The 22,868-nt window shown below is 43.2% G+C and overlaps 1 protein-coding gene across 2 annotated transcripts; it reads left to right on the top strand.

The window, feature by feature from the left end:
• Window positions 1–467: 467 nt before the first annotated feature.
• LOC139816021 (protein gooseberry) lies at window positions 468–18,234 on the top strand. Of its 2 annotated transcripts, none has more exons than XM_071783313.1 (6): window positions 468–1,032; window positions 7,816–8,129; window positions 8,650–8,776; window positions 13,154–13,325; window positions 13,520–13,795; window positions 17,098–18,234. In XM_071783313.1, the coding sequence occupies exons 1-6, from the start codon at window positions 978–980 to the stop codon at window positions 17,348–17,350; spliced, it is 1,197 nt and encodes a 398-aa protein (XP_071639414.1). In that variant the 5' UTR covers window positions 468–977; the 3' UTR covers window positions 17,351–18,234. The 2 variants fall into 2 exon arrangements, with proteins under 2 accessions (XP_071639414.1, XP_071639413.1); XM_071783312.1 differs by having other exon boundaries at window positions 8,647–8,776.
• The last annotated feature ends 4,634 nt before the right edge of the window (window positions 18,235–22,868 follow it).

Genomic DNA, 22,868 nt, shown 5'->3' with positions numbered 1-22,868 from the left:
TTATAAGAAATTATTATGGATAAATTATTATGGACAAATATTAAATACTGTGGATAAATCGAGCCTACTATTGTTTATACTTATAACATAATGAAAAGATAAGAGCTAATTAGAATTATATGTTCTTCATATTCATCAGCTTATAGGGATTACTATAAAATCAAGATTGACGATACACTTTTCTGCGAGTCGCGAAAATATTGAGCGCGCCTGTGAAATCTGGATCTCTTTTCGAAGACGAATCGCGCGAGCCACGTCAAATCCGCAAAAGAATTCGGCGTGGATCGATCGCGGGAAGCTCGCGATCGCGCGCGATGTCGATATCGCCGGTCATCGGGAGGGTAAGTCGAGCGCGAACACGACGCGACGACCGCGTCGTGTGGGTGGTGTGGTGGAGGAAGGTCTGTTCTCCAAGGCGGAGTTGGACGTGCGACCACCTCCAACACGGCGAGATCACCTGGCAGGTGACCAATGCAGCGGCGCCGATAAAAGCCATGAAAGAGCGCGGCTGGGACCGTCGGCTGGTCGCTCCTCAAAGGGGCCCCACGACGAAGGCGGAGCCTTCCGTCGGAGGCATTCCTCCTTTCGTGCCTGCCTTTCGTTTCTTTTGCGTGCCCTCGACGATCACGAGCGCAGGAACCGGCAGTTCGAGCCGAGATCCCGGAGCCAACAGGTCCCGTCCTGCTTTGCGTCAAAGCGAAAATTTAAAAAAAAAAAAGAAAAAGGGCGACGCGAGAGTGTCCCCCTTACCGTTTCGGCCCCTCGCGGTGGAAGCGAAGTCGGGTGTCGCCGTCGTCGTCGTCGCTGGACGTTGCTCGTCGTCGCGAGAAAGTGAGGATTCGACTTGTGACTCTCGGATTGTGAGCAGGACTCGAGATCGACGGAAGTGACGATCTTTGGTGTGGTTGGTGCTGCTGGTGACCGAGAGAGAGAGAGAGAAACGGGAAGAGATCCTTCCTGGAAACGGGAACAGCTAGATGGCAGTCAGCACTATCAACATGGCACCCTACTTTACTGGCTATCCCTTTCAAGGTAAGACTTTTAATAATTGTGAAGATACTTTATGCAAAACATGAAGACTTTATAACGATTCCCTCCTCTTCCCCTATGGATATCTTAATTTCTAATTATTAATTTAAAATCTTACGTAGTCCACAATATACAATACAACTCCGAAGATTGTGTAAAAGATGCTTAAAATTACCTCTAAAAGATTGTTTAAAGAAAAGACACTTTGCAGTTTGTGCGAGAAACGGAATTCTGAATAATTTGCTGATAAAATAATAGCGGCAGAACGCTCACGTTTCCTAATGAACCATGCGTTGGTCCACAAACATCATACTTGCCCATTTATGTAACAATATACTATAATAGTAATATGCAAGGATAAAATAATTAATGTAATTTTTTAAATTGATTAAAGCAATCTGTCTCAAATTGCTTTAAAAATTAGTTAACTGTCAAAACAATTTTCGCAATTTTGTAATCTCGCTCTTCTGTACAAAAATTAGAGACTTTGTCTTCGGCGCTTCTACAAAAATAAATATTGTATGTTAATTATAGTATAATTAGATACATTTATTTCCACGAAATATAAATCCATTGAGAATGCGCGTCATTTTTATGTGTGAATCGAGTTTTTGACAATTTACGTGCTCGTGTTTAGTACATCTAAGCTTCACAATAGCACAATTTTTTTCCTAAAAATTTATTTCGATGTTTAATTTTGTAAAGGCAAAATAACATCTTGCACTATTCTTAGAAACTCTTCCTCATGGAGAATATCTCGCAATTAACGTCAGCGCGAGTTTCACGACGACGCTCGACGCCCGCCGGCATTTCCGCGGTGATGCCGCAGATATTTTACAACCGATGTTAATGGTTTTACGATGCTCTTTGACTGAATTATTCGCTGTCCGCCGGTGCGTGCGTGTGCGACTCCCGATGAACGACTCTGCCATCTTTATACCACCGTTACTGTCCGATTCGTGCGTACAATCGGTCCGGCCGATTAATTCAAAACCCGAAAGTTTATCACCTCCGCGAAAAACTTACGGTAGTTGGTGCCGTTACGTAATCTAGATGTAAAGATTAATTCGTGTATATGTCGGTGTTTTGCAATGTAACGCGTGGCACGTTGACTATGGTGATTTAAAGGCCTGGACAGAGAGAAAGAGAAAGAGAGAGAGAGAAAGAGGAAGAGATTGTGCATAAGTAATCGCACAGAAGCTCGTACGTCGTTTTGCATTGTGTAATTTATGAGTCATGGAACAGTGCGCAACGCTGACGTATAAATTTTGAGGGGCAGTTTGAACCGAGGGGTAACGGACGTAACGGACCAAAAGAATATGCTATTTTCATTCTTTGTGATTTATTATGTATGTAATTGAAGAGACCAACGCTTTTCGTAAAGAGACAATAGAAAAATGGCATGACTCTCTTGGGTTTTATTTCAATTACTCGATAGTTTACACAATGATATTATAATCATTTATCATTCGGGGTCCTCTTTCTGCAGTGTGTAGAAAGAATAAAGAATGAAAATGAAAAGAGAAGCTAATTATTTAGCTCTTTTATTGTTATAATAATAAACACAATAATATGTTATTGTTATTCTTAATAGATTTTACTTATTTTCTAGAACTAAATAGTCAGCTTCTCCTTTACATTCTTATCCTTATTCCTTCTACACAATGCAGAAAAAAGATCCCGGAATCCGGATGGTGAACGATCCGGATCGCTTTCACTCACGTGCGCCTTTAAATCTCGGTTGTTTATCCATCGTTCCGAGGAAAAGAGAGAGAAAGAGAAAGAGAGAGAGAGAGAGAGAAGGGGATGGCCACTTTCGAATAAAGTCTGATACACAGGTCCGCGTATATAGTGGGCGTCGGATCATTGGAAAAGAGTCCCGGGGTGGTACCCGTATCCCGTACCCGTGGGTACCTAATGTCTGATATCGGATAGGCCTCGGGCGACGGCACGTTGATTGAAGTCCTCGCGCGACTCGGAACTCACACCGCACGCACTGAGTACATGCATCCCTTCGGTACATGCGGTTACTCCCACTCAGGTACGCGCGTGCACCTTCCGCTCTCATCTCCTCCGATTCTCCATCTGGGGGACCGATCGCCGCATTCGTATCACGGTAGATTGCGTAATCGACGCAACGGAACTTTCGTCGCTCCGCTCGGTGCCTGCGAAATTGACCCCTTGCTCTCTCTCTCTCTCTCTCTCTTTGGAATCGTTTCGTACGCGCGCCGCTCGGCAATTATCGTTAAGCTCGTCGCGGAAACGATATGGCTTTTATTTTATATTGATATACTTAAGAATTAATGCTATATAATAACACTTTCTCATATAAATTTTTAACAGTATCTTTTTCTATACCTTCTTCAGTTACATAATTTGTCAACATGTACACAGAGAAAAAGGAAGTGTCAAACCAAGACTTATAATACTCATGTATACGTAACAATCTATAATTTTATTAAAAACTTCAACTTTTTATTTTAACTTTTTTTGGTTCAACTAAATAAATGACTTCATTTAAGCAAGTTTTCTTCGTTTAACGCAATAATCTCAATCAAATAATCTCATTTCAAGATTTCCACGTTGAAACTGAAGATATCTTTAAATCAAGAATATTCTTTTTTTCTGTGAAAATTTTTCTTTTTGTTACTCTTTATGTATAAAGGATCAAATATAAATATATACAGTATAACCCATTTTAAATGCCTACCTCAAATATCTCTTGAACAATACATTTTAAAGAAAAATATTTCAGATAAAAGTTGAAGGGTTCAAAGGGGGCCAATAGACGATCTTAGATTTTGGGTCCGGGGCTCGCGTGTTGAGCCCTAATATATTTTTTTATATTATATATTAATACATAATGTAATATATTGAGAGATTATATGAATCTCTCTCAATTGTTTCCCAAAGATTGTCGAGCCACACGGTAATCAGAAACGCCAGATGAAACGATGCGCGATCGAAGTGGCCTCGAGAGGGGCTCCGTTGTCGTAATTGGATGATGATCAGTTACAGCTAAAAGCCTCGAATAACAAATTTAGCGATCGTATCCCGTAATTCCTGCGGGCCGTGAGACGCTCCACGTACTTCATCACGCGAAAATTGGAGCGATCGCATACCTCGATGCCGATCCTTAATGAGATTCAATTAATACCCGGATAACACGTTGTTATTACCGTTTAAGAGCGAGAAGGGGACTGCCGCGACAAGGGGCACCCGGGATCATTACCATAAAGAAAAGTCTCGTAGAGAGCGTAATTGCACGGCTCGCGGCTCGTGAACCGCGGTAGTGTCGCGGCCGCAAAGTACAGTGTGCGTCGGAGCTCTTCGCACGTAATAATTTATCGAGGCCGATCAGGGGGGGGGGGAAGGAAAAAAGGGTTTAATTGACGTCTCACGACACGCGGGGTAATGAACGGCCGGCCGACGTACGTCGCAATTATTTCGGAATTCTCTAAGCACCTCCGTGTCTAAGAGCACCCTCGGCCCCTACCGGAGGCCGCCGTGTTGCCTCGCAGGTAAAAATTAACGATGCGCGACGCTTCGTCGGGCGAATTCAAATCAGACACGGGTCCACCCCGTTATCTCGTCACGTCCGCACGCGGATCATGGACATTAAAGTCTTGATCGCTGAACAATCAATCACCCGTTATCAATAATTCATGCTGGAAATTATTTCTTTCGACCGTTTTACCGGGCGCGGTCGCGCCCGACACACTCGTACAGGGTGGTCCACCGCGGTGGACGAATCTCGCGAAAATGACTCCGCCGCGCGATCGCGGCCATAATAAATTACGCGAGAACATAAATCATTCCCATCAGCTGTTTGGATTAAATCGTCCTCTCGGGACAATCGTTTTGTTACAGCCACCCTCAATGCCGCGGCATTTAAAAAAGGGAAATAGTCCTTCCTATAGGAGGAAAACGAGGTTTCTTCTCGTTGTTCAAGCGTCCAGCTTTTTTGCTTTTTTACTTTTCATCATCGGACGCTGTTTCGCCGTATTTCAGAATCAAGACAAAGGTCCGTAGATTCCACGGACGTACAAATCACCTCGATTTCCGATCGAAAAGAATAGGTAACTCGGGCTTTTGCAATCGATACCGGGACTAATCGTGCGAGACGCAGTGGGAAACTCCCGCGAACGCACGTTCCGCAAGAACGCGTCGAACAATATTCATCGGTGGATAGGGAACAAAAACGCGAGTAAAGGGCCCGCGCTCGCACGGACGGTAATATTTAACTTTCGATTCCGTGACTCGAGTTATGATCTCCGCTGTTTGTAAGAGCGAGCCTCGCGCGAGAATGCAACGTTCGCGGCGCGGTGCGGCGAACGCATATGCATGCGTATGTCTTGCACGTGCGACGAATAGTAGCCTGGCATTCCTGGCATTTGCCTCGTGCCTCCACACGGATTTTCTTAACCGTTTTTGTAATCTCGGACGGAGATCTCAATGGGAAAATCTGCTATTAGATTTATCTTCAATTCTCTTTCTCGTGTATTTCCCTTTCATTGATATTAGTGCTTACAAAATAGCTATTAAAATAAAATGCTTTAATTTCTTTTTTTTTCTGAAGTTATTGTGGCCTACTGAGACCCCTGTATCTTCTTCCATTTCCATTAATCGCGGTAATTTCTGTACTTTAACATTTTCTTTAATTTTCCTCGGCTAATTATTAAATTTACTTAATATTTCGCTACTCGTCGATTTCTCTCGATCTTTAGTTAGTTCGTCCATTTTTTCAGAAATTTACCACGAATATCCGCGATCCTTACGCGCTTCGCACCGAAAGCTCGTCCTCGTCGTCGTCGGCGGCGGCGGCGGCGGCGGTCGGCGCCTTTTGATCTTGCCTGTAATCCCGTCGGGCCCCGCGGCCTGACTGACGTCATACACCGGAGAGGTGTCCGGCGGGACCGTAACCCGGCCTATACACACTGGCACGGCCGGTGTGTGTGTGTGTTGTGTGTGTGTGGGAGTGTGTGCGTTGCACGCACTCGCGGATATGTCCTTACCGAGCGCGAGAGGGTCTCAGGGGCAGGGGGGCAGCGGCAGCAGGAGGCGCGGGGCGGCGGAGGGGAACGGAGGGGGATGTAAATCTCCGGGGTCCGTGATGAACGACGAAACGGGACTACTTTTGTGCCGGAGAGCTCGACGCGCCCGGGAAGGGGGTCGTCTTTTGAATTACGCCGTGGTAATTAGCGGACTCCTTAGGCCCCGCGCTTCTCGCAGCAGGTAGCCAGCGGAGAATATATCACGAACTTGGGCGCTGCGCTAGCGCGCGTCGGTCCCCAATGCGATCGCGAAAATGTTTGGATTGCCGAGGGCTCGCAATCCGCCTCTCGAGCGAATCCCGCTCGTTTTGCCATTAAAACCTGCCGCGATAAACGTATTTCTTGTTGCTCTTGGATAATTTTGAGTCATCAAGCGTCCTATAAAAGGTAACAGAAGAGGTAGGTATAAAGTACACGAGCACTCTAAATATATTTCAAGTATTACTTCCAGAAGAGATGCCTTTTAAAGGACCTAAAAAAATGATCGAGCAGAAGAAATATATAAATTAACAGTGCAAAACACATTAAAATTGATCGCAATATGCGCATTCGATTTATCACCGGGCTGTAACATCACTGCTGTGAGAAACTTCACGATCGGTCAAATCTCCGATCCGGAGCATCGCACGCAGCATCCGCGAGACGCGCATGAGCGTGCGTCTTCTCTTATGCAAAGCTTCCTTTATGTAAATATAGGTGCAAACACGCGGGATACGGCTGTGCCCCCGGTTGTCCGTCGAGAGGACTCTCCCATTGTCCCCGCGCGCGAAAGAGAGAGCGCTTTTAAGAGCTCCCCGGGCTTTTAAACGTCGCTTCGTCGTCTCCGGCGCGGCGTCTCTCTCTGTCCCCTTGTGTCCGTGGCTTTTACTACTCCGTGCAAAACCAGAGCCGTAACTCGTGACGCGGTCCTCTTTCGTGGTTTTCTGAAGCACGCGAGGCGTCCACCTTCGCGGCGCGTCGTAAGAGCCACCGCATCCGCGCGCATCTCATTCCGCTTCTTTGCCCCCCTTCGCTGGCCAGGGGGCCCCGCTCTGCCCGCCATTTGTTTGACTTCGTGATTATAATTAAGTTAATTAAGGGGGGGTGTTGTGCAAGGGAGGAGGGAGGGGTGGGCTAATTACCGGTAATTAGCGGTGTTTGAGCGAAACCTCGCGTGTCGCCGCGCTTTGTCCACTAAGCGGCCCCCTTTTGCACGAGTTGACCCTCCCGTTCTTCTTCTTCTTCTTCTTCTCCGCCACTTTTGTACGCGACTCCGCTTATTCTCATTTAGAAAAATGGCTACGCAAATGGCATCACTGTGCTGCATTGTACACCACGGCGCCGAGAAAACTTGTTATTTTTTCTCGGCTTCGTTGCCATCCAACGCACGATAGGTTTTCTTCTCGTTTCACGCGGTACAATGTATTCACAATGCACTATATTACATATACGTGTACATAGTTTCGAACGTCGATAATTGCTTTGTAGAAACGATTCACAGAAACCGTATTTCTGTATTTCTCGCGCCGGTAAATTACGTCTTTTAAAGTGACGACTCCGATCTACGCCGTCTCGCGTCTTTGATGTCTCCGACATTGAAATTCGCGTGACGATCTTTTACCTATTCCATTATTATTAAATAATCATGTATGACCCGTCGCTGTCGTATTGTGGAAATAGATGTGTACCGGACACCGTCGCAACACGTGACGAGCCATTATGGTAAACAGGTCTGCGTTTATTACATTTGCAGGACAGGGTCGCGTGAACCAACTGGGCGGTGTGTTCATCAACGGCCGTCCATTACCGAACCATATCCGTTTGAAGATCGTCGAGATGGCAGCGGCCGGCGTCAGGCCGTGCGTCATATCGAGGCAGCTCAGGGTCTCGCACGGCTGCGTCTCGAAGATCCTGAATCGATATCAGGAAACAGGATCGATCAGGCCCGGCGTAATCGGCGGTAGCAAGCCGCGGGTTGCCACGCCGGAAGTCGAGGCGAGGATCGAGGATCTCAGGCGGCAGAACCCTGGAATCTTCAGCTGGGAGATACGCGAGAAATTGATAAAGGTCCGTTGATATCGCCCGTACCATTAACGCTTGTATTTTTCTTTGAAACGAGAGAGGGAAGTATTTTAAGACAGAGTGTTATGGGTCGCTTGTCTTTTTTGGTGAATTAACGTCAAATCCATAAAGCAAACGATGCAGATTTTAATGCATCTAAAGAATTTTAAGTTTTGTATTTTGAGTTTCTTTTGGATTTGCGAGTTTTTGATTTAAATGGTTAAATGTCAAATGTTAAAGGTTTAATTTTAAATTTTGTTTTCATGGTTAAATTCTGATTTTGTATTCCGCTTATTTTTATGTTTCGAATCCTTAATCGCGATTTAAGCTTCGAGTGATTATGTATATTGTATACTAAAACAATATAAGACGGATACGATATTGAGCTGTATTGTATTGTACGGAAATCTATCTGTTATCATATTAGCTGAATCGTTCGAGTATGGGTAACGTCATATTTAATTCGCAAAAGAAATCGGATAAAAGAAAAATTATGCTAACTGGTCCAACGCGGTTCTGCCAGCAGGATGGAGTCTGTGACAAAGCCTCGGCACCTTCCGTGTCAAGTATCACCAGACTTCTTCGCGGACCAGCCAACCAGACGCGTCCCGGCGATGATCTGCGCAGAAATCACTCTATCGATGGCATTCTTGGTGAGTATTATGAGCCAACACCTTATGATTATCGCGATCCGATCTACCGAGATCGGATAGTATCAAGATTTTCTACACGGCGAGTGGATCGCCGTCGAAAAAGAGTCTATGTCTGCAATACGTATCGTCGTTTTAACACTGCATAAACCACCGGGCGGACGCAAATGAAGCGCCCGGGGTTAATCGAGCGATAAGCGTAATTACAGCGTAGGTAGTCGTACTAAGTTAATTGAGGCAAGGTGGCCGCGCGACGATCGACTGTTTGTAGCTGGCATGCTCGAGGTGCCCGATTCGAAATACGACTCGACATTTTTTCCATACGCGTAACGCGATCGGGAAGTCGTTAGCGTAAAGTCTCTAAAATTGAAAGTTTTTAACGCCTTTATAACTATGAGCTCATACATGAGAGTAGTAAGAAGTTCAATTACCGATCGCACCGAAGGATGTTATTACGCGGATGCTTTTCGCGCGACGTTATCGTTTGTATTTCGTTTATTTCACATTCATTGGACGAGTCTCGAGACGCGTACGAGCGTCTCTGTATATACGCAAGTTCTCCTTATTTGAAGTATCCAGCAGTTTCGTGGGCACGCTGAGAATTGGTAGGAATATAGGTCTGGTCGGCGAACGTAAAGGGGAATTCCTTTCTTTTTTATTTATTACCGACGGTAAGGGGCGCGAAGAAATATTAGGCGTCCCGTGGCGCGTAGATGTGTCGAGTTTATTACCTTCGTCGGGAAGATTTAGTTTTGATTAGACGTATGCCCGAGATTGCAACTTCGCGCGAGGATTCACGGATTGTGCCTGCCAGACCTGTTGCTTCTTCCTGTCGCATCGACCAATCTTTTTACGCTGCTGATATGAAAGCGACTTTCATCTTCTTGACGTTATTCCTATCGTCCGTTAGAAATGTGTTTTCGTGGCAAATAAATATTACAACACGATTTAATGAGATATAAATGAGAACTAAAATAGAATTGGAAAAATGAATAGAGCAATGAAAGAATGGTTACGTCTTCATTACGAGAAGATCTGTATTCTAAATAAAGCGATTGATTTATTTTACAATATATTTTACGTGAAGAATCGTTCATAATAAGTCGCGATAAAACTGCCCGAAGGTAGCGATTCAATTACGAATACTTCGATAAAAGTCCCGAGGAAGACGCATAGGATCTTTATTGGGTTCGCCGCGTTTACAGGCCGGGTAAATTATGTATTATGATTCGAACAAAGGGGAGGAACAAGAAGAAAGTCAGGCGCTGTTCCCGCCGCTAATGCACCGCCGCGCGAAAGGAGAGGAGACGGTGGACGAAGAAGAGGAAGAAGAAGCGGGAGGAAGACGCGATTCTTTTTGAATGCGCGTCTCGGACGTAGAGAACCTTCGTTCCTCTTATTCGATCGCAGCGTGATGGTTTAGCACTGAAGTCGGCAATGTATTGGATCGGCTTACGGACGCGGATAGCGTGGATCGGGGAACGCGAGGAGGAAGAGCGAGATAACTTGAGCGATTGATGCACTAATGCGATAATAACACATCATCATAGTCGAGTAACAGAATACGGATAGGGATATATTTTCCTAGATATTTCTCTCTCTCTCTTTCTCTCTCTCTCTCTCTCTCTATAAGAATACTTGCCGAGTGTTTAATAGCGCACAAATTAAATTTTTTATTAATATATTCTTCTGTCTTATATTAATTACTTTTTTCTTCGAGAAGTTAAATGAATGATGATTAAATATAAAGCGACATTAAATAGCGACAAAATGAGAAATAGCAAATCTAGTAGGATCGGATGCACGATGCAATCAACACGAGGGAACTTAAAAGGTCTCACAAATACACACTTCAATCATTTCGCCCCGCGTCCATTCATCTTCCGCGCACCTTTCTCCCCTCGCCGGCATGTCAGTCCCAGAATGCAAGATCACCCGGCGGTTCCGGTAGCCAGGAACACGCGCGATAAATAACCCCGCGGTCTGTCTCTTCGTAAAAGAAATCGGGAGGAACGATCGCGGAGGGACAAGAGAGAGAGAGAGAGAGGGGCAGATCGGGGCGTAGCGCGTGCAGAGAAGGAGGAAGTCAGGTGGAGCAGAGTCGGAGGAACGTGAAAGAGAAGAAATCGGGTGGAACGACTAAGAGGAGCGAGCAGTCGAACCTGAGGAACGAGACGACGAGGACGGAGTGGCCCCGGCGTGGATTCCACGACGGTGTGCAAGGAGGACGGAGGGGCCCCTCGCGCGCGCATATATATATACCTACGCGGGCACCAACCGCGGCGTGTGGTCTTCCTCGGCTTCGTACCCGGCCGCCTGCCTCTAATCTTACAAACCGCCAACAACACACCCCGTGCCCGCTTGTTCGCGGAACGCAACGGCACCCTCTATTGATTTAGATGCTCTCTTACTGCGGGGCAGACTCGTGATTGAGACCTCCGTCGTTTGCCGCGCCCGGGACGGCGATCGCCTCGCCTCGCCGCGCCGGTCATCTCTCCGATAGTAATTGTTTAGCATCTCGATCTTCCTCGCTGATGTTTACGTCGACGCTTCTCGGCGAACGGCAATCGCACAAAACGTCGCGCTTGCCATACCGCGCGCTTGATTAAAAGCTACAGAAAGTTTTACAAGTGGTAAATAATCCCGTTATAAACACCACGACCTTACGCAAAATTATTTCTTCCTTGTAGGTAGCATTGATAAAAAATTTCTTTTATTAAACAGTACTATCTATATACGGAGAGAATTTTTTGTTATATTTACCCTTAAATTCACTACAAACTTGGGACAACTTGGCAACCAAGAAATTTTTAAAATGTACAAAAGACATTTTACAAACAACGTGATAAAAATTACCAAGTAGATTGGTAAATTTTGAAAAATTATTGAAATATTCTAGATATATTTTAGTAAAATTAATCAAACATATTTTATATTTTAATGCAATAGATATTAATATTTTTTTATTATGGTATAGATATTAATCAGAATAGCTCGCATAAAATTCTTGGTGGTACATGTTGTCCCACAACTACCATAATTTCAAGGTAAATTTTAAGAGAAAATTCTCTCTGTGTATTTTTATCTTTTATGTCGCTAAAATGTATAAATAGTAATTTATTCATATATACATTGCGTGATTTTAATGTAAAACAAGATTTTTACTTGAGACAAATTTAGTAACGTATGCTAGTAAATTTGAGCGTAATTCTAAATTTATTTTCTATTATTATTTTCTGGAAGCTGCAGGTGATTGCAACCTATTTTTGATGTATGTGTTCGATCCCATGGAGTATCGACGAGCGCTGATAGCTCCTGAAAAGCGTTAGGATCCCGAAAAATCGCTAGGGCAGGGCATGCTCCTGAAAGTCTCGCGACGATTTACGAGCGAGCGGCAGTCTTTAATCTGCCAGGAACCGCCATGCACTTCGTGGTTTTCGAATTCTGCCCGATGTTCGCGCAGGTGCTATTGATTTAGACGTTCATTCCCGTCGGTCGATCGACTTAATCCGCGAATAAGTTTGTAAATTACAGAGTACAGCTGTAAAAAGAGACACAGGACTCCCGACGCTACCTCGATACGCCCAGAAATTGCACGCTAATCAATAACATATATATTGCAATTTATAAGAAAATGTGTTCTTATAGAAGGAAACTATTGGTTGTTCAGTAGTAATAAAATAAATTGATAAACTTTATTAAAATTTTTGAAATTAAAAAAAATATGTTAAAATAATTTACATTAAGTCTCATCGGTCTGAGTTATCGATGTAGTTGTTGAGGTGAGCGTAACAGGGACAAACCGTGGAGAACAAATTAGGTCCGAAGGGGTTACAAATCAAACTCGAAATTCCATAAATAGTGTCTCGTGGGGGCCAGACAACGGTTCCCTTTCGGAACGGGCTTTCGTTTAGCTCGGGTGGGACGGGACATGTCAAAGAACTTAATTTCTTCGCGGCGGACCCTAATTTCTCCGGTGTTTTAGTTTAGTATAGGTTCGGCTGGGCACGGCTGTAATCAGAAGGGTCTTAATGGTGGGTTGCTGAGACCGGCGTGTGAACTGTGGGCGTGAACGACTCGCTTCCTATCTTCGGTATCTGACGTGCAGCACGTGCTGGACCGAGAGATGCTCTCGCCGCTATTAAGGAACGCACGCTCGCGTCTCTCCTCTCGGCAACTATCGACGATGTTTTAATGCCCGAGTGTGGAGTATTCGCGTATTTCTTTTAATGTGTCATATTTTTACAATCGACAGGATAGTAAAATGACTTTATCTGTCCTGAGGCGAACTCGCTGATATAATAATACGCAAGCTTCTGAAATGAATGTTTAATGACGAAATTGAGTATTTAAACGGACGTGATCTTTGATTATCTTCAGGTGGAAGTAGCGGCGATGATTCCGACACGGAAAGCGAACCTGGCATTGCGCTGAAGAGGAAACAACGCAGAAGCAGGACCACCTTTACTGGCGAACAACTGGAGCAGCTGGAAGCGGCTTTTCATCGGACGCAGTATCCTGATGTGTACACCAGAGAGGAACTCGCACAAAAGTAAATTTTCTTTTTAGGAATACCTTCTGTTTTATACAAAAATTACGTGTTAAAAAATTTAATTCAAATGTGGCTGAAGTTACACGTCGCAGGAAATTGCGAAATTATAATGCTGTAGACTTTGCGATAGCGTAAACAATAAATTTACGTTATTTACATTTTTACTGATATTCGTGGGTGTCCTCTCTTCGCAGAACGAAGTTAACGGAAGCGCGAGTACAGGTCTGGTTCAGCAACAGGCGCGCCAGGCTTCGCAAACAGCTCAACAGCCAACAACTGAACGCCTTCAACATGAGTCTACCCTTCCAGGCCCAACACTACGGCAACGGTGCTGAGAGCTATCAGGGCTACGGGCAGGCAAGTGTTGCTGCTGCCGCAGCAACCACCGCCAGCTATTCTCAGCATTACAACTACGGGGAGAACTATTACGCACAGCAGCAATGGCCGCGGGCGACTCCGGACAATTACGGGTAAGTTTTAGCGACTAATAATGCATTATTTGTCAAATATCAATTTTCCGATCAGACAGAAAGGAGAGAGAGTCGCGTTAACGGCGTAACGTAGATCACGAAAATAACTGATTTATTATAATCGGTCCCTCGTATCAATCTTTCGTGTGTTGTGGACAAATCTCGTCGGAATTTTTCACTATTATTAGATATCCTTTTAGATTCTTTGAATCGTTTTCTTAATGCAAAAATCTAATCATTGCTTGTAGTTTTAGCCTTCAAATATTAACGATTTATTTACGCAAAACAATTTTTCAATAAAGTTTAATTCTAGTATTATTTTATCCTTATTGTTAGCTCATAAAATTCGATAAGGATGGGCTAGGATAAGGAGACGCTATTTAAGTCAATTAACGAAAAAATTAGATAAAAACATTTTCCAGCCAGAGAGGAGTCTTTCAATTTTTAAGGCGGAGAAAGGCTTTTTTTAGTCATGGAGCTTTTTGGCTTTTTATGTTGAAAATTTTGTATCTGATTTGTTTCTTTAACTGACTTAAACAGCCTCTCCTTATTCTATTCGTTTTCCGAGCGATCCGAAGTCACGTGGATGCGTAATCGAATGCGTTATCTCTCGTTCGTGAACACCCCCGCAACGATTATCCGCGATCGATCGTCGCTACCTCGCGGCGCTGCCGCGATCGGTTAAAGCTGGATCACGGGCACAGGTACATACACCCCGCGCCGAAGGATCAAGACCCAGAGTTGGATTATTAGCCGGTAGCGTTTCATTACGGAGGCCCAAGAAGCAACATAATTGAGGACCACACAGAAAACGTGTCGGCAGGGCCCCGTTGGCCTCTCTTTCTCTCGCTTCCTCGTTCCCCCGTGTGCTCTCCGTCGCTCCCCCTCTCGCTTTCCTCTTTCTCTCCCTTTCTATCTCTCGGCCCCAAGTGAATCGGCTCGTCCGCTCGGCGTGTAACAACACACTGTAGCAACCCGGCCACCGGAGCAACCTGTTATTACGCCACAATGGCTGAATTAATTGTTCGAAACACCCCGGCTTCGCCGTCTTTATCTCCGCGCGTTGCCGCGCGCGCATCTTTCTCGCGGCGATGTTCCGAGCTTACTGTCTCGCTTGGGCCCCTTCGGGGCCCTTGGTACAACAACGGACTGGCTCACCGTGCCGAGCCATCACGTGGCGCGCCGAGCGAAGCTTCGCCGGTTTTAAACATCCGGGATAATACTCGTGGACCCCCGGTGGAGCGTCAGCCTATACCTCGTGGGGGGTCGCTTCTTCTTCGTGGTCGTCGGCTCTCTCGAGTTCGAGCGAACGATTTCGTTGCTGTCGATGGTCGTCCCCGTTTTTTGCAGTTTCACGTTTAGACCAAGCGCAGTAACTGCGGATTGTCATGGAACGGCAAGGAGTCACGTTAACAATGCATTCCATCTGGGAAGAAAATGTCAATGTGGTTTTTCGACTAATGTGAAAACTCTCGAGACATTGCAAAATATGAGTCCTGGTTAATGATGTCTTTCTTAGCAGGAGAAAATAAGTTTTGAAACTCGAAAGTATTCCATGTTCAAATAGTACAGAAGCTGTATTAGCAGGAGATGTAGTAAAGTAACAGTCACTTTAATTCTAACCGAAAAGTCCAGACAAGTTTTAATATCGAGAAATCAAAGGCATTTTATGCAGCAAAATTAACGTTTTTCTGAATTTTCCTAATGGCACGGGAAGAAACTCGAAGTCGGCTTGTCCTTGTCGGGAGAATGTTTAATAGTAAGTTCCATATTTTATTTGACGGCCGATTTTAATTCCGGAGAATCGCGAGCTGTAAATTTCGGTCGTCACTAAATTCTTAAGAATTCGTTAACGCGACCATAGAAAGAAATTTGATTTGTGAGCGGATAGGGAGACATTCTTCTGCATGAAAATAGATTCGTAGGGCGGAGTATGGTCGATAAATCGCGCGGCTTCCGCCAAGAAACGTCGCGCTACCTTCTAAATAAGAAAAAAAAAGGGAAAAGAAATAAAGTTATAGTGCGAACTAGGCCCAACACCGACGGGATTTAGGGTGCTTAAGCGTCATGGCGAAACGCTCAAAGGGCCGACTTCGTTTTACAATCGTACGCTTTAATCGTCTGAAAATATCGATACGCGTTTCAAGTTTATTTTAATTAAGAATTGATTTCTTATGGCTCTGGACTCTTTGTCTAATTTCATTTCTTACATCAATCGTTTCTTTTTAAATATGTCGCCAACGTGTCAATGTAAATGTACGTAATTTTACGTTTTAATATCATTTATAGATACTATCAGGAGTTTGAATCTGTTCCTCCAAAAGTCTAAATATACTAAAGGATATGACTGGTTTCCTCTACGCTTCTTCTGTCCATATTTACACATATGCTGAAAAATAATTATATTTATTTTTTAAGTTCTAAGTTTAAAGAATAAACAATATCGTAATAAGAGTAAGAGCTTTACTCAAGGGACAACGATCTGAGATCCTTAATCACAGTAGTGTACGCTCAAAGGGCCGCGACGGTGTTTGAAAATCGGCCGCTGCCGCCCTCGACACGCCCTAACCGATTCGCAGAGCGTGTATGAGTGCGGTATCGCCTTGCAAATGGCAGTAACCACTTTGGAGAGAACCACACGCCGGAATTTCATTTTCGTATTACCGTGGTGTGGACACCTTTCACCATTGTGCGACTCGTTCCATCGTATCGCAATGTATATATAACTCCCCACGTGTCCGTACACATATATGCACAATAGTTAATTTATATTCAAGATGTCGAATGGAGATATAATTGTGAATATTGGCGAGTACCTAATGTATTTTTTTTTAACTGCCGATTGATATATGCGACTCGTGAGAGAATATTCCTTTTATTATCAATATTTAATAAGCTTGTCGATTGTTACATCATATTCATAATTTCACAATTTTAATAAAAAAATCTTCCCAGGCCTTTCTAAAATTAAAATTGCACGTTGAATACTCTTGCATTGTTAATAGAAACGCACATGTAGCAATTAATAAAAGCCTAATACAGTCTCTCATTATTTATGTAATTTGTGTTTAGAGAAAGATTTAGATTCAGATATTATATTAATACAAGATAGAAAAATGTAGAAGTTCTATAATATATTATATAATATATTTTGCATTATTTACTAAAAATGAATCTCGAACCATACAAGATATGTTTGACACAGCTCTACAAGAATCAACACTGGCCGAAATAAATTATATTTTGTCATTTTCACGTCATTTATTTTCTTATAAGCTGACATTCGATCTCGCCTGTTGCAGATTGTTCAACCCCTCCCATTACGGCAGCAGCAACCTTGCCTCCAATCTCAATCTGGGCAGTCTGGGGGGCAGCGTCAGCCCGACCGGGTCCAACATGAGCGCCTGCATGGTGCAAGGTGGTGCATCCTCTTCCGGGGTGCCAGTCTCGACGGGGATGGCGCCCCACGTGACTCCGCACAGCCCCAGCGAGGCGAAGAGCGGATATCCGTACTTGGGCAACATCGATTCTCAGGTTTGCGGAAGAGTTCACTGAATTTAACCACGAGAAACGATCGCACGTCAATTACACGCAATTACAGGGGTTTAAAAAAAATCGTTACTGTTATTTATTTTGTTTTTTTTGAGACTGGATTTGAATTGGTAAAAATATTTGCGCGCGTCTTGTAAAGATTTCTGGTCGAAGTGTACTCTATAAGAATACACTTCTCTTAGCTTTTATTGTTAAATAACTTGTGTTATGTTGTACGTTGTTACTTTTATCAGAAACTAAGGAGATATTCTTTCGCAATATCGCAATATCATTTCTGGAATGGCTTCCGATTAAAGTAAATGTAAAATGTGTTATATAGTCTTTGAAATTTGGAGAGATTTTCTTTTTATTTATGTAATATCAGTAATTTATGGCATAAGACGCAAAACGATTGTAAATATATCTTAACCGCTTTATAAATAATACGCGGATACGCGTAAGCCTTTCCACGGCGAAGCTACTGCATATTTATGATAGAGTTAAATTCACGTTTAAGTCGTACGCGTAGACGTAGGTAGACCGACTTCCGAGAAGTGTCGTAATTACGAAGATTTATTCGTTAGAGTGATTAGCACTTGGCAGTTGTACAACAATGATGCCTCGGATACTTTACCGCCTTAGAATTGCCTTATTATAGTAATAATATAATGCAAATGTCTCTATATATATATTCACGTATGACTCGCGTATATTTTATGGATATAAAGTTGTATATATTTATGATCGTATTAAATGGTAAGAAAGAGTTACTGATAAAAATATTCTTATCACAATCGACGTTGTAACATACCTTATTCCCACAAGTTATTGAATTGGCCAGTTCAATTATTGTATATACATCGCACATAACGTGTCGACACGACCAGTTATACCCGATTTGTATAATGCAACGTTATATAAATAAATGGACTATGCGAAAAATCCGTCGTGTCCTTCCACTATACTGCTAATTTCTCTCATCAATAATTCATTCGCTCGCAAGGTAAGTGCACATTTAACTTCCATTTAACTTCCATTAATATCGAATAAAATTGAAAGTTTGTAGGCGTGTAACTGGTAACGGGTTTGTTGACTAAAACTTATCACACATATCTTAGAAAACGATGTTATCTCCTTTCCTTTACATGCGTATATCCCGCGAGAGACCCGGGCAATATTTAAAGAGACGGCCGACCTAAAAAGCGATGCGTGAATAATTCGCGATCGGTCCCGAATCGTCAGGCTTGTCTCCCGGTTTTCAGCCGCCCCCGCGAACCCGTCGTTGATCACAAGCCCGTCGTCGCAGGAAACAGACCGACGGGGGGTTCGGCGGGCCCCGAAGAGCCGACAATCGGGCGCAACAGTGACAACGAGCAATCAGCCTGCCGTATATCTACGGATCCTGTCGCCACGCATTTGTGCCCCATTGTGTCGACGAAGTAGGTGGTCGTTCTTTCTCTCTTTCTTTCTCTTCCGTATACTGCCTGGTCTCCAAGCTGCTGCGGCACAAAGTACCACTGCACGACTCGCCCTTACCGACTTTTAACTTCAACCCTTCGTATCTCACTGAGCGACCATGTTTACGGATATGTCATACATGTGCTATTACGATTTCCAGTACGACTGGCTTGTTCGGAGAAACATTTATATTATGAATTCGCGCTACTTTATACTTATATTTATTGTTCTAACAACAGTAATATCGTCAGACTATTTTTGATAAATTCGAGTACGTTAAAATCGTTCCTTAAACGTACTATATCGAAAGGCGAGAGAAAATAAAGAAAAAAAACTGTGTATTCGATATAAATTTGTCTTAGTAGCATCTTGTTTAAAATGGACTCTTACGTACGTGAATAATCTTTTAAATATGGATGTAGGACATATTTTAAGAAGTATAATTGTTTTAAGTATTGCCCTAAATTATTATTCAATAAATCACGTTTTTTGGAATCCACTAAATATGAATTAATAATTATTATTTTCTCTTACGTTTTCGTTCGTTATTTTGACTGTCACCGAAAATTATGTAAAATTTATTTTGCATAGATCAACGAACGGCAAAAGAAGTATCAAAATTAGTTGTCTAAAAATCCGAGCCGATGTCACACGATGTTTCTTCTGGACCTCACGTATCGTTTGCCTGTCCCCGTGTGTAATTCGCTATTCAATGATCCCCGCCCATGTTCCAACCCCCGTAAGCACGGCACGGGGTTGCTTCAAGAGCGGCTCCTTTGAACGCCGCCTGCCTTTCTCTCCGTCGCCAATCCTACCAAATATCTTCCCCCAATCTGTTGCTTCAAAATTGTCCTGACCCCAATAGCGATGTGGTAGGTCAAGGACTGGTACAAAAAAAAACGGCGTGGTCACGTATTTTTCGTGAGAACTTTCATACAATGCCAACATGCTTACAAAGTAGCTAAAATACAATGCTAACTTGCCATGCAGTATACTCTTATTCGGAAAATTTTTTATTCGGAATAATTTGCAATTGTTTGTATCTTTAAATCAAAATAAGGGTAAAATGTTTGTAAAATAACTTGGTGTCAGTTGCTTTTGTGAGAAATAATTTTGATTTCGAAGAAATTACTTTTAAGATTCTATTTTTTAAGTGATTAGGTAAAATACGGTTATTAAATGGTTGCAAAAAGGATGATCTTATCGCAAGAGATGCATGTCACAAGTTAGCAAATGTATCTTCCCAATCATTTACCATAAACTGTCAATTTTTTGTTTTGTCAAATTCTTTTTTTAAGAATGTTATCATTTATTATAATTTTTAGCCAATCTTTGCTCTTCGGGTTTTTTTTTAATTTTATAATTTATTATATAGTTTTTAGGCCGATCTTCGCTCTTCGCGTTTTCCAACACGGTAACCAGAACAGATGTACCGGCAACTGCAAAGCTGATAAGTGTGACGACCTCCCAGACTCAAACCGCACCCTCACGCTGGAAATCTGAGGGTGTCCTCACGGCCAATCCGTGCGTGCGCGTACATTGCGTGACTTCGGCCTGTATGCGCCGCGATGCATATCCGAGACATATATTTTTCACAGTGTAAAGTCGCTTTATGCGGACATAAAATGGCTAATGCGATTTTCTTCCGACCGATGTATTCTGGACAATATATGTTATAAATTTCGACATAATTACCGTCAATTATTACTTAGAATTACTGGTATTATATACCTAACGCTCCTGAAAGTTAAAAATATCAAGTGCTGCTCTGTTAGGTAAAGAGGACGAAGTGGTAAAACAAAATGCCTCTGATATACCCCGAGCATTGGCTTCTCGAGCGTAATTGCTCTCATTAACTGTCTCAAAGGTGATACAACGGCATTGCGGAAATTCCACGCAGGAGTTAATCGTTCGATGATGCAAAATCCTTTCACTCTGCCATAACCGCTTTACGTCATTGCCCAAAGCGTTTTCTAACGCACAGCGTCTTAAAATCGTAACTTTTAGAACTGATTTATCGCTTCAGTCATTAAACTTAATTGCCGAAACTTAAGCAATAATAATGGGTTATAACAAAAATATACTTCCTCGTGTATATAATATATCGATTTACGATTTGTGTTAATCAATTAAAAAAAAATTGCATTTATTATAGAGTGGTATATAGACTAGTGCTATTATATAATTTTAAAAAAGTATAGCGAAGATTTCTTTATTTTGTTTAATAATAAAAATTCTGGTCAGCTGTTTGCCATTGTCGGCTCGGTTTTTTTTTTTTTATTAGTTTGTCGCCATATTTTTCTTTCTTTCTTTCTTTAGTTTACGTTTCTGCTCCGCGCAAACGAAGTGCCGACTATCGTCGGAGGGGAAATGAGATGGGACAAGCGAAAAACATACAGAACCAGTTCATGCGGACATGATGGCTGCTCCCCCTTAATGGCAAATGCAGCCCCCCGTGCGGTGCATCGTCGGCCCTTTTCAACCAATGGGATTGCCCGCCGCGTTTCGAACAATGGTGCGACCGAATAGATTAATCAAACTTAACCGAGCCAATGAAAGCCGTGCAAATCCCGCGTGGGGGATGCATGCGTGCGTACGTGCGTGCGTGCCGCCCGTTCGTGCGACTGTAAGCGAGCAGCAGTTGCACGCTGCTCGCCCATTTCGCGTCCTAGCGAAGTCATACCGGGGAGAACTATGAGAATACATCGTGATGCCGCGCCGCGCATCATGGTGTTGCGAATTTAACGACGATCTCGAATCGACAGCGTTTCGGAAAGGAACCACCTTTGATACCGCGGAGACCTTTGCCCCGATCTGTCATCGAAGTCATTCACGGTATATGAAATGACACTTTCTAATGATGGTTGTTGCTGATGCATCCATTGTTGCGTTGAAGGTTTATTAATCCTTTCTGCCCGCGGCGACTGTACACCGTTCGCATACTGAATATAATCGTAAAGCCAACAACACTTAATAAAGAGAGGGAAATGAGGCACTGAAAGATATATATATAGGGTTGTTTCTAGAATAAAAATTATTTCTCAAAATTAATTAACGACATCGCTTTTGTTTTTCAATCGTATCAGATTACTGAGATTGCGAGAGATCATGAAATTCACTCAGAACAGATAAGAAACGTTCGACTGAGCCCGGTCGTCGAGGTGCATTTCAACGTATTTTCGAAATGGCGCCGAGGGGACGCGTGAAGGTATCGTGGAGTATCAAGAGGGGAGAGTTTTTCGGGGGCTGCTGCTGCTGCTGTAACCAGGGCTTTGATGAATGAACCGGGGGCTTCATGCCGTCTCGGTCGGCGTTACCCACACGGCAGCTGGCCACGCCGCGTTGATTGGTCGCGCATCACGCCGCGTTTATGGATCTTTTGCAAAGCGATCGGCGCGTATACGCGTCTAAGGTCCCCCCTAACCAGGACCCCCGTAGATCCGCGTTGTTCTCGCACGGGATACCAAGGTGTGCGCCCCTCGTACGCGAGCAGCCATGGCCGCGCCCGGCGAACTCCATGTTCGATGTGGAACGATGTTTATACATTTCCGAAAATCCACGACATAATATTACTATTACTATTATTACTGCTCGTTTGTATTACAAGCAATACAAATATTCGAAACAAGGAAAAACGCTACAAGGATAAAAAAAATAATACTCCGCGGCAAATGTACGAATAATATTAACGTCGGTAGCTGTGGAAATGAATGCAAACATTGGCCTAGTTTACACCGATCTCTTAATACGCGTATTAAATAGTATATTTGAGTTGATCAGCCAATAATCAAACTAATTTACTAATTATTTACTATTTAATACGCGTATCAAGTGATCGGTGTAAACTAGGCCTATATGAGTATTGTATTTGGCTTGGTCAATTACGGCAATTGTCAAGTTATGCAACATTGATTTTGTAACTGTCATATTAGCAAAACGTCTTTCACTTGCAATTCTGCATATTCATGCCATTTTGTCTCAATCGCGGGAGAAACGAGTATCTTACGTATATCCTAAAGTATATCCTAATACATACTTCGACAGCTTTCGAAGATCTTCGGTGATTTTCTGATCCTAGTCGCAA

The sequence above is a fragment of the Temnothorax longispinosus genome, chromosome 7 (genome assembly GCF_030848805.1).
Source record: "Temnothorax longispinosus isolate EJ_2023e chromosome 7, Tlon_JGU_v1, whole genome shotgun sequence".
In the NCBI taxonomy this organism is placed as follows: Eukaryota; Metazoa; Arthropoda; class Insecta; order Hymenoptera; family Formicidae; genus Temnothorax; species Temnothorax longispinosus.
Note: the sequence above shows the minus strand (reverse complement) of the source record. Positions and strands in the feature narration are given on the sequence as shown.